This window comes from Eumetopias jubatus, unplaced genomic scaffold (assembly GCF_037043125.1).
Source record: "Eumetopias jubatus isolate StellerSeaLion01/CBP00866 unplaced genomic scaffold, mEumJub1_p1.0 scaffold_2, whole genome shotgun sequence".
NCBI lineage: Eukaryota > Metazoa > Chordata > Mammalia > Carnivora > Otariidae > Eumetopias > Eumetopias jubatus.
Window position 1 is genome coordinate 197,269,957 of NW_028274808.1, and position 17,080 is coordinate 197,287,036.

At 46.6% G+C, this 17,080-nt stretch overlaps 1 protein-coding gene across 2 annotated transcripts in view; it reads right to left on the reverse strand.

The window, feature by feature from the left end:
* EVC2 (EvC ciliary complex subunit 2) overlaps nucleotides 1–17,080 on the reverse strand; it is a 128,499-nt gene that overhangs the window by 73,010 nt on the left and 38,409 nt on the right. For both annotated transcript variants that reach the window (XM_088020882.1, XM_088020881.1), the window contains exons 8-9: nucleotides 11,551–11,685; nucleotides 8,099–8,238 (exon numbers count right to left, since the gene is read on the reverse strand). In XM_088020882.1, coding sequence (XP_087877008.1) covers nucleotides 8,099–8,238; nucleotides 11,551–11,685 — 275 coding nt within the window. The remainder of the gene's footprint in view (nucleotides 1–8,098; nucleotides 8,239–11,550; nucleotides 11,686–17,080) is intronic.

The window sequence follows — 17,080 nt, forward strand, 5'->3', positions numbered from 1 at the left end:
TGAGGTAATTCCTTTTATCTCTAAGAAACCCCTAAGACAATGCATGAGCCTCGTGGCCTGGACGGCCTGGACGGGGCGATGTGGATTAGGTGGGATGCTAAGTCAGGGAGAAGAACATCACAGCACACCCCGCAAAAGCGCACTGGACCAGGTGCAAACCACTCGCACGCCGCAGAGGCGCTTTCCATGCTTATTCCAGCTTGCGCGATCTCCTGGTGCTGTATTTATTCGTGTGCGCGTCGTTTCCCCCGTAGATGGTGGGCATCTTGGGGGTGCTTGCTTTTCTCAGCTTCCTCTCCAGCACGTCACCTAGCACAGCGCCAGGCGCTCAGCGGGGGCTCAGAAAGCACCTGCTGGAAGAAGGAAAGCATCTCCTCCAAGAAACCCTCACCTTGCCGGGAAGAGGACAGTGAGGGTTGCCATGGAAACCAGATGGGCATTACTGCTGCCCCGCTCTGCCGCCATCCCTGTTCTGTCCCCCATAAAAAATCCCGCTCTGGCTTGTCAGTCAGCACCCCCCATCCCCCCGGCCGGGAACCCAGCACCTTGTTGGAACTGGGCAGCAAGGCACAGGTGTGTGGGCGGGGTTTCCGCCTCGGCTGGCAGACTCCACCCTGGAGGGAGGTGGTCCTGCCAACAACACCTTGACGTCAGCCCCGTGAAACCAACTTTGGGCCTGTGGCCTCCAGCACCGAGAGAGAAGAAGCTCTGTTCTTTGGAGCCCCCAAGTGTGCGGTCATTTTTTACAGCAGCCACGGGACACACCTCTCGTCCCTCTCCCGCTCCCCTGAAACAGAGAGCCTGGGCCCAGCTTCTCTCCTAGCACCCTCCCGCCCCACCTGGTAGATGAGACACCCAGAGTCACCTGACTGTAAGTGCCCCTGCTGGGACCCGCACCAGGCTGTCTGGCTTCTCAACCCGACCTCTAGCCCCTGGGCTCTACCCGCCCCCCCCCCGCCCCCCGACCTTCCGCAGCCTCTGCACCTCCTAGCAGAGCCCTGCAGGAGCTAGTCCCTCAACCAGGCCGGCTGGGACCTCCAGCCTCGCATGGGCACGCTACCTGCCCCGTAACTCTTTGGGCTCCTGCTAGTAAGCCACCTCCCCACGCTGGCAGGACTGTCCCATGCCTTCCCAGTCCTCCCCTCTTCTTCCTGACGTCCTCACCTTGTGCGTCACTGAGAAGCATCACACAGGTACATGCCATGTTCACACCTCCCACCCACACCCCTGCACGCGTCTCTGTGTTCTCTGGACCCTCCTTCCCGGAGGGCCCAGGCCCTCCCCCGTGCTGACACCGGAGCCCTGGCTCCCACCTTCTCAGTAACCTCTTTCCTGCAACTGTCCTTGCCCTCAGGCTCCCCCTGTCTGTGGAGGAGCGTCCCCAGCAGAAAGCTCAGATCCGCTGGCATCACCGTCAATGTCCTTCTCCGGGCCCCAGTTTCCCCTGAGTCTGCTGCTCCCCACCTCTGCTTCCCTGCACGGCAAAGTGGGGGAGTCACAGTGATTACGGTGGCCCCGTGCTCCCCAAACCCGCTCTGGCCCTCAGGCATGTCCTGGAGGCAAAAACAAGACACCTCCCAGTCCTCACCTGATTGAACTGCAGGCAACATCAGACACGGCTCGTCACCCCTTCTTCTGGGACCCCCTTTCTCTCGGCTTTCCTGCCCTCGCTGCCCTGGTCTCCTGTTACTTTTCTGATGGTGTAAAGGCTGCAGTTCCTGGGGCGTCGTCCTGCTCTTCTCTCCTCGATGCCGCTCTCCCCTCTCCACGGGCTCCCCCCGGGTCCCTGTTCTGCTACCTCTAGCCCTGAGCCTGCATCTGAACAGACATGTCCATCTGGCGTCTCTAGGCATCTTCAACTCCCCCAGCCCGGAAGTGCCTCTGGATCTTTCTTGAAAACTCAATTCTCCCTCTTTCCTTGTCTTAGGAAGCAGCATCCCCATAGCTGACCGTGCTTCTCCCACAAAGCCCACTCCCAAGCCATCAGTGGGTGCTGCTCATCCTCGCTCGTCCATCCCTTGATCCCACAGACCCCCATGCAGCCTGTGGGAGGGACATCACAGAGACCTACACCCTGGGGGTCCTCCTGGGAAAGCGGCCCTGAGTGAGGGGCCCCTGTGCAGCCCAGCCGGACCATGGCCAAGGGAGCTGGTGGAGGCCGACTGAACACCACTCTGCAAGGGTGTCCCCCCAACAGCCGGACGCCCTGGGGCGAACTCTGGGCAGCCCGTGAGGCCGTGTCACACCTGGGAACGTGATGTGCTTCATTCTGGTTTGAATAACGCTGTACCTTCTCACCACCTTAGCTGTGAAATTAACCCTATAGCCTCTAATGTACCTGCTGGTGACTCTCCGTCAAGTTTACGGGGGAAGCTGCTCCAGGTCATGCTTGCACAGGCTCGGTGCGACCCTCTAGCCCACTTCCACGTGCTCCTATCATGCTGGGTTCATCCCCTTCTAGACCCTTAAGTGCCCACCTACGTCCCTTCCTGAGTTCCATCCATGTGGCCCCCAAGGGGTGCTCATCACTCAAGTCTCAGCTCCCCCGACCCTCCCCTTAAAGGGGCCTCCTGGAGCCCCCGGGCGAAAGTGAGCCCCCGCTATTCTGTAACAGAGCACCTTGCCCCTTCATAGCCCCTCCACACTATGGAACTGCGGGGGTAGCCAGGCGTGCCTGTGTATTCTGCTCACGTGCTTCCCACAACGACCCAAACCTGGACGATTTGCCAGCATTGAGCCAGGGCCTCCCACGTTTTAAAAATGACTGCACACAGGGGCAAACAACCCAGAAAAAACAAGTAAACTACAGAAATTTTGAGTGAGTCGCTTAATTTCCCTGAAGTTAATTTCCCGCTTAAGTTCCAGAAATGAGAAAGAAAATCACATCTCCGCAGTGTTAATATAGAATAAAAAGGGCGCTACATAAAACAAAACAAAACAAAACAACAACAACAACAAAAAACACACCACATGGCCAGCACAGGGAAACCACTCAATACGTGGATCTAAAAGCCTCGATTCAACCAATACTCACAGAATGCCGACTCTGTATGAACCATAATTTGGAGACAGTTTAGAAGGGGAAGCTGGTGGTATCACAAGACAGTGTTGAGCTTCCTTTAAATAAGAGGAAATAAACACACTCCTGGACATTCTTCTCTTCTTTTCTTTTGCCTCTTTTGGAAAAATCTAAGTGCAATATTTTTTTAAAAGCTGTTTTGTCAATACAACAGTGGATCTGAAAGCACAAAGGCCTGGGCCCAAACCCATTATCATTCATGTGACCTTAGGCAAAACCAATCAACCTTTCTGAACCTCAGCTTCCTTTCCAGAGCCGCTGTGAGAATTACCTAAGGTCATGGGCAAGAGGTGTCTGGTGGTGGTCAGGGCCAGAGCGCGGCCCAAGCTAAGGCACTGTGGGCTCTCGCGCTTCTAGAAGCTTCCGAGAGCTGCCAGTGGTGCTGGTTCCTCCTCCCTCTTGTCTCTGCATGCCCCGGGCTGAGCCACCTCCATCATGACAACCATCTAGGGGCCTGACAAAAACAACAGGAAAGAACTCTCCCTCAGATCCTCTCTGTAAGAGAGAGACCATGAAGAAATGACGTCAAAGATAAACAACAGGGCAAACCAAGGAGATGGTCTTTGTCAAAGATAAATCAGCAAGAGAGCACAAGGTTAGGGCTCTGACGGGTCTGAGAAATGAGGTGGCAATCAAGATACCTAATGGCATATTTAGAAGCTCAGCTAAACTTCACATAAGAATTACAAATAGGATAAATTATTTGCTAGAGAAAAAAAGCTGTTTTTAGTGGGGAGAGAATCACAGATTTCCATGCATCCTAAGCCCCTGACATTCTGCGTGACATTTTCTTTCCGGGAGTTCCTAAGCCTGAATGTAAGTCAAGATGGAAAGATTAAAAGTAACTGACAATGCTATGCTTAAAAAAAAAAAAAAAAAATCACCGGATCTCTAAAATGAGCATTCAACCACAGAGTCTGAAACAGAACAGGCATTCAATCAATACGGAATGTTGGAATGGGGTAGTGGGGGAGGGGAGGGGAGCTTCAAGGGGAGTGAGAAGGGGAACAGAGAGGGGAGTGGGGGAGGGGGCAGGACAAACGCAGCTCTCCAGCTGAGCACTCTCAGGTCATGCTTGATAATCAATGTTAAACGTTCTTCCGGCAAAACAAGACTGGCACCCAAGGAGAAATAAATATAAAATTCCAGAGCTCCTAGGTGATTTACAAGAATAAAATCTTGGTAACCTCAATGTCCTTAGGGCATTCACACACCAGGAGCAGCAAGCACATTGCAGCCTGTTCATTTCACAGAATGTGGGGCTCAAGGAAGCCCGTGCTCCTTTTTTTTTTTTTTTTAAGATTTTATTTATTTGACAGAGAAAGACACAGCAAGAGAGGGAACACAAGCAGGGAGAGTGGGAGAGGGAGAAGCAGGCTTCCTGCCGAGCAGGGAACCTGATGCGGGGCTCGATCCCAGGACCCTGGGATCATGACCTGAGCCGAAGGCAGACGCTTAACCATCTGAGCCACCCTTCTTATACGTCATCACTTCTTGAACCAACAACAAAGACGGGATGATTAATACCTTCCATTTGGTACTATTATCATTTATGTTATACCCTGTTACTATTATGTGTTACTATTGTGTGTACTATTGTGTAGTAATACACACATGTATAACATACGTACATATGCTAATTACAGCCCTAATTCCTCTGGCCAGAGGTTGTGGGGTACGACCTACTTGCAAATTAAATATCTAGGTTCTGATCACACAAGCCAAATCATTTCAATCCACTTTTCGTTTCCACGTTTTGGAAGAAAACAGACTTTCAGCTAGGAAATACTTTGATAATCACCTGCTCCTACCATTTAATATAAGAAGAGACATTTAAGAATCTCTGCCAGTAACCAGCCACCTTTCTCCCCGCTGCCCATCCAATCCTCCCTCCTCCCTCTTGGATAGTGTGGCAAATTTTAATTTGTTGCCCTTGGCATTCTGATTAGGGAATTAAGCTAAAATGAAGGACCACACACGAATGGCTGCACAAAGCTCAGTTAGCCAAACTGCATGACCCTGGACCCAGAAATGGAGGAACAAAGCCCGATGCCCAGCTCTGTGCACGGACAGCCCTGCTCGTTCATGGCTGAAGGCCTGACACGGCAAGATGGCACTTGGCTGGGGAGGGGCAGCCCTCAGGCAGGATGGAAATCCCTCTGTGCTTGAAACACCCCTCTGCTCATCAAGTGCCATGAGTCGGACATAAGAGAGCTCTTCTCTCAGACCAGTGACCAGGCACCCCTAAGGAAGTAGAAACAGTGCTCTCTGCTTCCGGTGCTCTCTCGGGTCCGTCTCTCCACGCCACAGCACACCATTTCCAGGCTCCCGGGAGACAGGACCAGAGCTGCTCGATCTTGCTCCCAAGCTCCCCATTTTTCAGTTGCTGTTTGCACCGCTCTTGAGAAAGACTCCAAGAAGGGCTGATCTACTTGAACGCGTCTCTCTACCATCTCTCATCTCCCTTCAAGTCAGTCCCGGCTCCGAGGCAAGACCCAGAGAGGACTCTGCCACCAAGTCCCTGTCATATCATTAAACTTTACAGTATCCCCCAGCACTTATGGTCTCCCCAGTCGAGAGGTGAAGAAACTGGGGCTCAGAGAGTATTTGTGAAAAATAAACATGGCCGAGATTCCACAGAGAAACCTCCAGTCCTGTCCCGTCACTTACTAGATGTGTGACTATGGATACACCTCTTTCCCTAGAACAGCATCAGATCCTTCAACTAGCAAATGCTAAAAATAAGATGCCCTCCCAAAGAGCATTAGCATGGGGACCAAATTAACATGCGGAAAAGAGACTCTGCATTTTTAAACACTGCACAAATATAAGATATTGTATAAAAACATAAGGCATTATAGCTTATCAGCATCGTGTGACTCCAAATTGACAGTAATTAGTCCCCAGGGGGAAGTGCGCAGGTGAAGCTATGCATACTGAACCTAGAACCAGAAGAAGTTTGTCATAAATGGAATCCAGTTTGAGGGGTTCCCATGTGGTCCCATTGCTAATAATCATCGGTATAACAAGAAAGCAAAGAAACGAAAAGTAAAAACCTAATATAACCAATAAAGAATCCCATGTGTTCAGATGGTTTATTTGGTATAAATGGATCTTCCAAAGATCGTGGCCCCAGACTGAGCATCACACTGCTCTCATGAAGGCCTACCCCTCTCATACCTCGTCTCTGGATATTCTACAAGCAGAAGACTCAGAGATCTACCCACTGTGGAGCATGACAACCAGAACCCTCCACAACCTAGCCTCTGCTTCACCCGGAGTCTTCACTTAAGTAACTTGACCCAGGGCACGTGGTGGCACAACCCAGACGTAAACCTGATCTAACTCCAGGGACCATTCGGTGGTGCTACTGCTCTCTGCTATTTTGGCCCTTGCTTGTTTCCCTGTCCATTTTTCTCACAGGCTGCCCCCATGGCAGGGACTATGCCTGTTCATCATCTAGAATATGGCTTATACAAAGACAGGTTCTGTTCTTATTAAGAGTGATCCAGGTAATTTAGAAAAACTGTCACATTGAAAACAATTAGAAGAGCTAGGCAAAAGCAAAATTAGGTTGAGACCACCCAAGAACTAACAAGAAGTAATAAAAGACGAGATCAAGACCTAGCAGTACAAATAAATTCAGAGAGGTAGGTACCCCCACATCTGGGGCCACCCCGTTCTGAAGGGCACCTGCTAAATGCCAGAAGAAGCAGCCCAAGGGCTGATAAACTCTGCAGAATTCTCAACAGATCTATAGAACTGGGGAGATAGAAACTCAAGTCCAGGGATTCCAAGGAGAGGTCATCCTGATGAAGTCCCGGAGGCTTTGGTTGGTAAAAATGCCTTAAAAGTAAAGATAAGCCCTAAACAGAGCAGCTCTTAAAGGACCTGAAGCCCTGCTCTGAGTGATCTCAGTCTCTCAGTCTCTGACTGGGTGGAGGTAATCCACAATTATGCACCTAGCTGCCTGGAAGTGGATAATCTCATCCTAGTGCTCGACTGTCTTCCTAGATGTTCACGTACACTGTCAGGCACACAATCAAAACTACCCAGGCACAGGAGGAGACCAGGAAATAAGATCACAAACTAAGAGCAACAACAGACAAGGACCCCCAGGAGAAGCCCTGAGCAGTGCAGCAGCATCCTGCAGGGGAGCATGTGCCCTGCAGCCAGACTGCCTGGGCTTGAGCCCGGCTCTCTCATTTACTAGTGCGCACCCCAGGACAAGCTCTGCAGCCTCTCTCAAGTCCCCACCCACAAGATGGCAAGAAGAGCAATACCTGCTCTGTAGGGTGGCTACGAGGATTACAAGTTCATATTCATGAAATGTTCAGAACTGCGTCCAGCCCTAGGTTCTGCTGTACACAGGTGGTACATTATAAGTATTTGTTAAATAAATAAAAAGAATGGAATTCAGTTCAGCAAACACACTGCCTGGCCTGGCCTCTCTCTCCAGCTGCCTCTCCCTTTATTTCTCTGTACTCAACACCCCAATCCACACATCAGTCGTACCAAGCTACTTTGCTTCACCAAATGCATCTTTGCTCATTTCCTATCCTTTCATCTGCCCTTTCTTCCCTCTGCCTGAAGTCTTTCTTCTCTTAGTCCACTTGGAAAGCCTACATCCATGCTCCAAGGACAAGTTAAAATATCATCTCTTCTGAGAAGCATTTCCATCACCCTCTTGGAAGTAATTACTTCCTCTTCATGGCTCAGCTAGTCTGGATTTTCCTTTTAGCATGGTGTTTATCAGACTTTTATGGTCACTTCTGTTTCTGTGTCTGTTTTTCCCATTAGCTCTAGCACGAACTATGTCTTATTCATCCCTTTTCCCAAATAGTAAGCATAGCAGTAGTTCCATGATGCCTACTGAATAACAAATGAATGATTAACTGAATGAATGAATGAATGAATGAATGAAATGTACTCAGTGTTTGCTCTCAGGCCAGTGCTGTTAAAGCATTCATCACATCCAAGCAAGTATATGCAAGTATATGCATGATTGAAAATTCTTACTCTTCTAAAGCTTGAAGCATGCTTCTGGGGTCCTCTGAAGACAGAATGTCAATCATTTGGTCATTGAGAGCAAGGTCTTCATTGACACCATCGGCTGAGGTGAACTGGGAGTGTTCCAGCTTGCTCTCATGATGCTGAACCTGCAGGGAAATTTCGGGAACAACTGAGTGGGCCTTCTTGTGAATGTCATGTGCTGAGAACGTCATGAGGGAAGGCAGGGACCTGCAGTCAGAGAACCTTGCTGGCCCCATCACTTGTGAGCAGGGTAAACTCAGATGAGACACTGCATTTCCCTGGGCCTCCATTTTCTCATCAAAGAATGGGATCATAATTGTAGTAGCCCTGCACAGGGTTATTGTCCATATAGACAAAACAATGGATGGAAAGGCCTTTGCAACCTGTAAAGACCTATAAAAATATCTCACCAACATCATCACCATCACCATCACCATCATCACCACCACCACCACCAGCGTCACCACCATCATCACCATCATCATCATCACCACCATCACCCCATCACCACCACCATCACCATCACCACCACCACCATCATCATCACCACCACCACCACCATGATCATCACCACCATCACCATACCATCATCATCATCACCATCCCCAGCATCATCACCATCACCACCACCATCAGCAGCACCATCATCAGCACCATCATCATCACCATCACCATAATCATCGTGCAGAGAGACATTCCACTTGGCAGGTGGACTTCAGGTGCAGGCATCTGGCTGGTTTCTAATTAGAATATAGAATTGTCAAATGGAAGTGACATGGGAGATAATTAGGCCCAACCCAATGATTGGATAGATGTATCTGTTTTATCCTTATTGTTGATTCTGCAAAATGGGTGATAACTATAGCTAATATTTAAGAATTCTTGTCCCTGTGCCTTGTATGTGTTACTATCACAAAACTGTCACAACAAAGTACTGTTGCCCCATATTACATATAAGAAACCGCAGCTCAGAGGGGTAAAATAACGTCATCTGCATTCACACAGCTCATGAGGAGTCAGGGTTGGAATCTGGTCTCAAATCGATCTAACTCTTAGGGTAGAAGGAGTGAAGTGCCAGAAGTGGTGAAGAAGGCTGTCTTGCGTTTTATAGCACACTGTCTCATTGGTTGCCTCAGACTTCCAAAAATAAAGTAAAATGTGAAAAGAGTTCATTCTGTGAACTTCAAGGGTCTTCAGACCTTAAATCAGTGCTTTTCTCTCCTCTCTGCAGGTGTAACAATCAGCCTTTCATCTCCAGGAAATGATTCCTGCTCCTTCATCAAAGCAGCAGGGAAGTTTTGTTCTTCTGTGATGGATAATGGCTTTGGGAGAGAAGCCCAAGGTCTGATGAGAGGGGCCCTTTTCCTCCTCCTCCCTTTTGCCTGCCACGGACACTGTGGGCTGATCTCACTTTGAAATGACCATCCTCTCCTCTGGGAAGCAGACACCAAGTGAACAGGGACAGGACCTCCAGCCTCCAGACAAGGCCCCCAGAAGCAGGTCCAGCCTACACTTGGCCGCTTGAAGCAAGTGTTTAACTTCATAGGCCTCAGTTTCCTCAATATAAAGTGAGGGGGAGAGATGACAGATGTTCCCTTCAAGGTGCTGGGGCCCTGGGTGACACTGAGTCACAGGAGCTCCAGCCCTCCCGGACGCTTACTCCTCGAAGTGCCTTCTGGTGGCTCTGCAAAGTTCATCTCACTCAATGAACTGCCATCCTGATTTCCTTCCTGTCTGTCCATCCACTGACGGGCCAAGGGCTCATTCATTCCCACACATTTATTCAGGGCCTTCTAAGCACCAGGCTCTGTGCAGCGGGGATGGTGGCAGATACCATCTGTTTTCTACCCATGTCCCCTCGCCCTTGCTGCTTCAGTGTCCACTAGCCCAAGATCCACCAGCCAAGACCTACACTTCTTTCCCTAAAGGCTTTCACTGGCCTTCAGAGCCCATGCAAGGGAAATAACATCCCCTCTGTCCGGACCCCTACAGGAGTGCTCACAATACCGACTCTTTCTGTGGCCTTCCATCTCGTACGTGTCCTCTCTTGGGGCTCCGTGTTCCAGGCCCCTTGGAGATTAATATACATACCTTAGAAATGCCCACCAAGGGTGGAAGGGGGAGGCTCGTTTAGGACATCTGTAAATTTGTTAAAGACAGCATAGTCTCTCCCCCTCCTCATGCACGCATGGTTCCATTAGATCTAATGAAAGGGTAGCTGTCAACCAGGAGCATGCGAACTCTCGGAGGTATAAGTGGACCCTTTGATCTCACTACAGTGCGCTCTGCACCTCCCCTCACTCTATAAAACCTGTGGACTAAGGTCTGGACTTTGTGGGAATAGCTGCACAGCGCCTGGATCACCCCCGACCTGGTCCCTTGTCAGTAAGTTATCCTGAATAAAAGTCTGTATAAATGGTATGGAGTGGCCTGCTTATTCTCTGGTCTCCAAGTGCCTTCTCAGTGGGGAGGACAGTCCTTCCTCCCCCACCTTCTAACAGCCCCTTTGCCCCCATGTCCTCAACTGATGACCAACAGGGTATGATATACACTCCAGCTCCTTCCCTCCTCAGGTGGGGTGACTACTGTCCCCAGAGGTCCCGGGCAGGCTGAAGCTCCAGGGGCCCGCAGTGGTAACCTGACCAGCTACCTTTCCTTCCTGACCCCACACCAATACTTCCTGGGACCACTCCCAGGAACTACTTGCATTTGGACCCTGGTCCCAGGGTGTGCTTCTGCGGGAACCCAGAGCAAGACAGGAATACAGAGATTAAGACGTTCACAGATGAGCCCAACAGATTAGGAGGTGTGCTGGGTGGAGTCTACAGAAGCTAGTGCAGGAACCTGGAGACAGGGCTCCCATCCCAGCCAGAACTATGCTCATGAAGGGCAGAGAGGATCAAAAAGTCTCCGGTGTGAGTGTGATGAGCTCACGCTCTCAAGGAATGCTGAGTCACTGGGTGGACTGGGTCTGAGGTGGGAAGTGGACAGTGGCAGCAGAGGTGGGCAGAAGCTGGCCACGGGGGCTCCCCAAGCCGGGCCGAAGAACCCAGTCTCCCCCTGAGGATGAAGTGAGTCTCCAAAGACTTATCAAGAGGGAGTGTGGACCAGGGCCTGAATTAGCGTGGCATGAACGTAGAGCTGGCCACACAGATGGGTGCTCGGTTATTCAGTCAGAGTGCAGGGGTTCTCATCCCTGGCCACCTTCTGGAATCAACCAGGGACCTTTAAAAATGACTAATGACAGGGGCACATCCTGGGACGTCCGGTCAGAGTCTCTGCATGTGAGCCCGTTCATGAGCGTGTGTCTGTCATTTCCCCAGGGACTGGGACATTGATCCAGGGCTGAGACCCACTGAACTGGAGGATAAACATCAACCTCACATCTACTGCCAACTGAACTACCCTCCAGGAACAAAACGCACATGGATACTCACCTGATGTCCGGTGAGCAGGCTTCCCTTCAAACACTGATAGCGAGCCATGAAGAAAAGCGTGACCCAGGTCAGCATGAAGGAGGCGATGGAGGCTGTGAAGAATCCTGCCGCATGAAGGCCGTGGTTTGGGACAACCTAGGGGACCAGAGGCGGGGTGGGGGAGAATTGTCCGTGGTCACATTTCACATCTTTCAGTCAGGTCATAAGGAAGAGTTACAGCAGAAGAAGCACGGAGGCAGCGAGACGGGCCTGGCTTTGGACCCAGCTCTGTCCCACTGGCTGAGACCATATTGGCCTGAGACCATCGCTGGACTTCTCCGAGCCTGTTTCCTTATAGCCTGGCTTCCACACAGTGCATCTGAAGCACTGAGCAGGACAAACACTACAAGGAACCCAGCATGATGGCTTGCACACAGTAGGACCATCCACCCCAAGTCTGGCATACAGCAGGCCCCCAAGAACTGTACATTCCCGAATCCATCTGTAACAAACCTAAGACACCACTAGGGATCCGTGAGCTGTTTCGAGTCAGGGGCAGAATCTGTAGGGTGCTTCCCCTCTCCCCACACCGTCCACTCCCCCTTCGAAAGAGCATTAGAAGGGAAACCCACAGCCCATGCTGGCCTTCAGGACCATGCTGGAGGATGCACAGGGCAGGGAAGCGTCACACAGCGGAAGGCGGCTGGCTGCCAAGCAAAACCAACAACCTGGCTTAACACGCCCAGCCCTCTCTCTCTCCTCAGAGGCATCCTCTGGGCTCCAGCCAGTGAGAGCCTGGGACAAATATGCATCCGTGGCAGGCCAGGAGTGAATCAAGCCGCCATGAGAAGCTGCTAAGTGCTAGACGCTGCAGTTTCAGGTTCGAGACCACAGCAGCAGATAGCATCTGATAAGCACTTGGATTGGGTCAGGGTCAGATGGAGGACTGAGCCTGTGCTCACACTTAAACATGCATCTGAACCAGGAGGACTTATGGAAACACGCATTCCTGTGCCCCACCCTGGGCTCCTGATTCACTAGACCTGGGGACAGGGCCTCAGAAGTGGCTTTTCCAAGTTCCCAGGGGCTGCTGCTGTGCTATTTGTCTGAGGAACACACTTTGAGAACCGCTAGGCTAAGGGTTTCACAGGATGAGTCTTAACTCCTTGAATTCTCCCAAAGACACTCTGAACAAAAGAAAGAGCTCTGGATTTTTAATCCTACAGATCTGGATTGAAATGCCGCCTCTGTCAAAACAGTTGTGATACCCTGATCCGGCAACCTCACTTCTCTCATCTGTAAAATGGGGATAAAAATACATCCTAGAATGAGGATTAAATAAAATAGTAGTATAGAGATTAGCACAAAGCTTGGCTCATTGATTAATCAACAATTATTTACTGAGTATTTACTGTGTCCCAGGCTGTAAGTTGGGGTTCTTTCTCCATTTGTGTGATTATACTCTTTGCGTGGGCACTGACTGGGTCTGACCCAGGTCCACCTCCTATTCACAGGTAAGGGGGACCTGTAAACAGCAGAGTGGGTGAAGCTTGGGCTCAGGACTCAGACCACCTGGGTGTGGCACCATCTCTGCCTTATCGGTCATGTAGTATTGGTCAGATGAGTTCATCTCTCTTTGCCTCTGCTCCTTCCCTTGTAAATCGAGACAGTAGCCCTCCAAGAGTTGTACTGAGGATTAAACAAGAATATGCATGAAGCTAAATGAAGTCATTAAAAGAGTGTCTGGCTTTAATACTTGCTCACTAAACACCAGTGATTCTTGCCATGTCTTCCTTTGTGGGCTGTGTAAACGAAGGGAACTCCTTTGGTACAGTAATAGAGAAGCTATATGGTGGCCATTAATGAGTCATTTTATCAGAAGGTGGCCTCAAAAACAGACCTGGACTGAGAGCCTCACATTTTGATAACACTTTCATCCTTTGGAATGTTTTCACCAAAATGTCCATACTCAAAAATAAGCGGGACAAAATATGTGTGTCCATAACAAGAGGCTTTATAACGTCAGTCCTTTAGCTCAGCAATTTCATGCCTAGGACTCCCTCCTCAGGAAATAATTCAAAAATATGCATAAAGGCTTATATATAAGGTTGTTTTGGTCTAGAAATATGCACAAAGATTTGTTTATGTGTAAGGTTATTTTGCAGAGCATCATATAAAGTAACACAAATGTGTATGGATCCTAAATGTCCCCAAAACAAAAAGTGATTATATTTTAAAGTTTCTATAAATTATCCAGTCCATATAATGAGCAATTATGTAACCATTTTTATTACTTTTAAAAAGCACAGTAATGTACATATGTATACTAGGAAAAAGAGTTCATAACAGAAGTCAAGTGTTTAAAAAGAAAAGCAAATTTCCCTGTGTTACCTTCCCCTATCCACTCTAATCCAGCTTCCCGGGGCAAATGTTTTAAACAGATACTGATTTCAGTTTTTATGGTTTAGTTAACAGAATGGTTAGTTAATTTAAATACTCTAAAAATTATGCATGTACCTTTATTTATTTATTGATTCATCAAATTACATATTATTAACTGAATTCCTGTTTTGACAGATGTGAATTTAGGTCAGAATTTTTACCTTACAAATTTATAGGGTATGTAACCTATAAGTATCCCTTTCCACACTTCCTTCTAGTTTTAATGATTATTTTTAGTTTTTCAATTAGCTATCTTTGTACTTTCAAATTAAAAAATTAAACTTCAACTTTTATAGCACTTAATTTAGAGACTATTTCTTGTCTCCTTGTCTTCTTACTAAAAAAGACAATGAAACTAGTGTCCCACACTTGCTTCCAACTTGCCTTTCCCATTTCTTTCTTCCAGAATTTATTAGGTTTATAACATATATATTTTGTTCTGCAACCACAATTCTTTGTGGTTGTTGACAGGTTCATTCCAGAAACTAAAACTAAAAAAAATTTAAAAGACATTGTTATGATAATGATTAGGAAAATGTTATTCACTGAAGAATAAAGTAAAAAATGTAATTCTGTATTACTATATATCTGCTCCTCAAAGCAGTATATTTCTAATTCAGTCCCTTTTCTTACACTTTATCAATTGTTCAAAATCATGCCATATTTTTAGTTTGCTTCAATTTGGACTGACACTCCTTTTTCTGTAACTTTTTATTTTTCCTGGAGTTTCTCATTGCCTTTCTTTTTCCCCAGTGTTATATAGCATTTCCTTAATGATATTATCTGTTGCAGGGAGTGGATTCTTTTTTCTTAAAGTCATCATTCCCAGAATGCTTTGACATTCTGATCTAATTAGGACTGGTTACTTTCCAGGCTTGTTGCACTGCTGTCATTTGGAGCCCTCTCTTCACAGCTTTCTGTATTGTCACACATTATTCATTAAAGAAAAACTATATTTCTTGGATCCCATTTCTTTCTTTTCCTTGGATGCTTTTTTTTCCTGTGGAGTATTCTCAGTATTTATTTATTCTCAAGTTAATCTGTTTAGAAAAGATTTTTTTATTTCATATGTCTTAAAATGTTATTACTTTGCCCTCATTGGATTGATAATTTGGCTGAATCTATAACTCAAGGTCCAAAATCATTTTTCTTCAGAACACTGGAGGTACCATCCCACTGTCTTCCGGCATAAATGTGTCTGATGACATCTTAAAAGGATCTGTTTTTGCTTTCTAGGGATTTTAAGTTTTCCCTTTTCCTTTGGAGTTCTGAATATTTAACCATTAAAATTTTTTAATAATATTTTAAATTATAAGAAAATACACATAACATAAAATTTACCATCGTAACCATTTTTCAGTGTACATTCTAGTAGCATTAAGTACAATCACATTTTTCTGAAATCATCTCCAGCATTCACCCCTAAAATTTTTCATCTTATAAAACTGAAGTTCTGTTCCCATTAACACACTCCCCTTTCCATCCTCCCCCCAGGCCCCTGGCATGCATCATTCTACTCTCTGTCTCTATGAATTTGACCCTCTAAGAACCTCACATAAGTGTGATGTTAGAGTATTTGTCTTTTTTGACTGGCTTACTTCACTTAGCATAAAATCTTCATGGTTCATCCATGTGGTAGTATGTGTCAGAATTTCCTTCCTTTTTATGGTTAAATAAAATTCCATTGTATGTATATATATTTTTTGTTTATCCATTCATTCACTGAATGGACACCTGGGTTGCTTCCACTTTGGGCTATTGTGAATAATGCTGCTACAAACACTGGTATACAGATATCTCTTTCAATTCTTTTGGATATATACCCAGAAGTGAAATGACAGGATTATATAATTCTATCTTTAATTTGCCGGGGAACAGCCAAGCTGTTTTATCTTTTTATTTTTTTGAGAGTAACCATCCTAATATGTATGAGGTGGTATCATCATGGTTTTGATTTGCATTTCCCTAATGATTAGTGTCTTTTCATGTGTGTACTACATATATGTATATCTTCTTTGGACAAATGTCTGTTCAAATCCTTTGCCCATTTTTCAAACATGTTGGTTTTTTTCTAAATTATCATCGAATTATAGGACATTATGGACTGAATATTTGTGTCCCCCAAAATTCATATGTTGAAATCCTAACCCCCAATGTGATGGTATTAGGAGTTGAGGCCTTTGGGAGATAATTAGGTTATGAGGGTGGAGCCTTCATGAATACGATTACTCAGTCCCCTTATAAGGGAATGAAGAGGACAGAGCTCATTCTGCTTTTTGCCATGGAAGGATACAGTGAAAAGATGGGCATCAGCAAACCAGTAAGTGGCTCTCATCAAACACAATATCTGACAACACTTTGATCTTGTACTGCCCAGCCTAAAGAATTGTGAAAATAAAAGTGTACTGTTTAAGCCACTCAGTCTATAACAATATGCTATAATAGTCCAAACTGACTAAGACGACAAGAGTTTTTTATATGGTGTGAATGTTATTTTCTCCCCTTCCATGGGCTGCCTTTACACTCTGTTGATTGTATCTTTTGATGCACATAAGTTTTTAATTTTGATGGAATTCAATTCACCTATTTTTTTTCTTTTGTCATTTGTGCTTTTGGTGTCATATACAAAAAAATCATCACTAAATCTGATGTTATGAAGTTCTCCCCTATGTTTTCTTCTAAGGGGTCTTACTCTTAAGTCTTTGATCTACTTTGAGTTAATTTTTGTAGATCCTGTAAGGCAAGGGTCCAACTCCATTCTTTTACATGTGTATACCCAGTTTCCCAAACATCATTTGTTGAAATGACTTTTCTTGCCCCATTAGTCTTTCCACTCTTGTCAAAAATCATTTGACTATCCATGCAAGGGCTTTTCTTAAGCTCTTGATTCTATTCCATTGGTTTATATGTCTGTCTTTATGACAGTACCACACTGTTTTGACTATTGTAGCTTTGTACTAAGTTTTGAAATCAGGAAGTATGGGACCTCCACCTTTATTCTTTTTCAAGATTTTTTTGATTATTCAGGTTCCTTTGAAATGCCATATGAACTTTAGGATGGGTTTTTCTATTTCTGTAAAAAAAAATGACTTTGAGATTTTTGACAGCA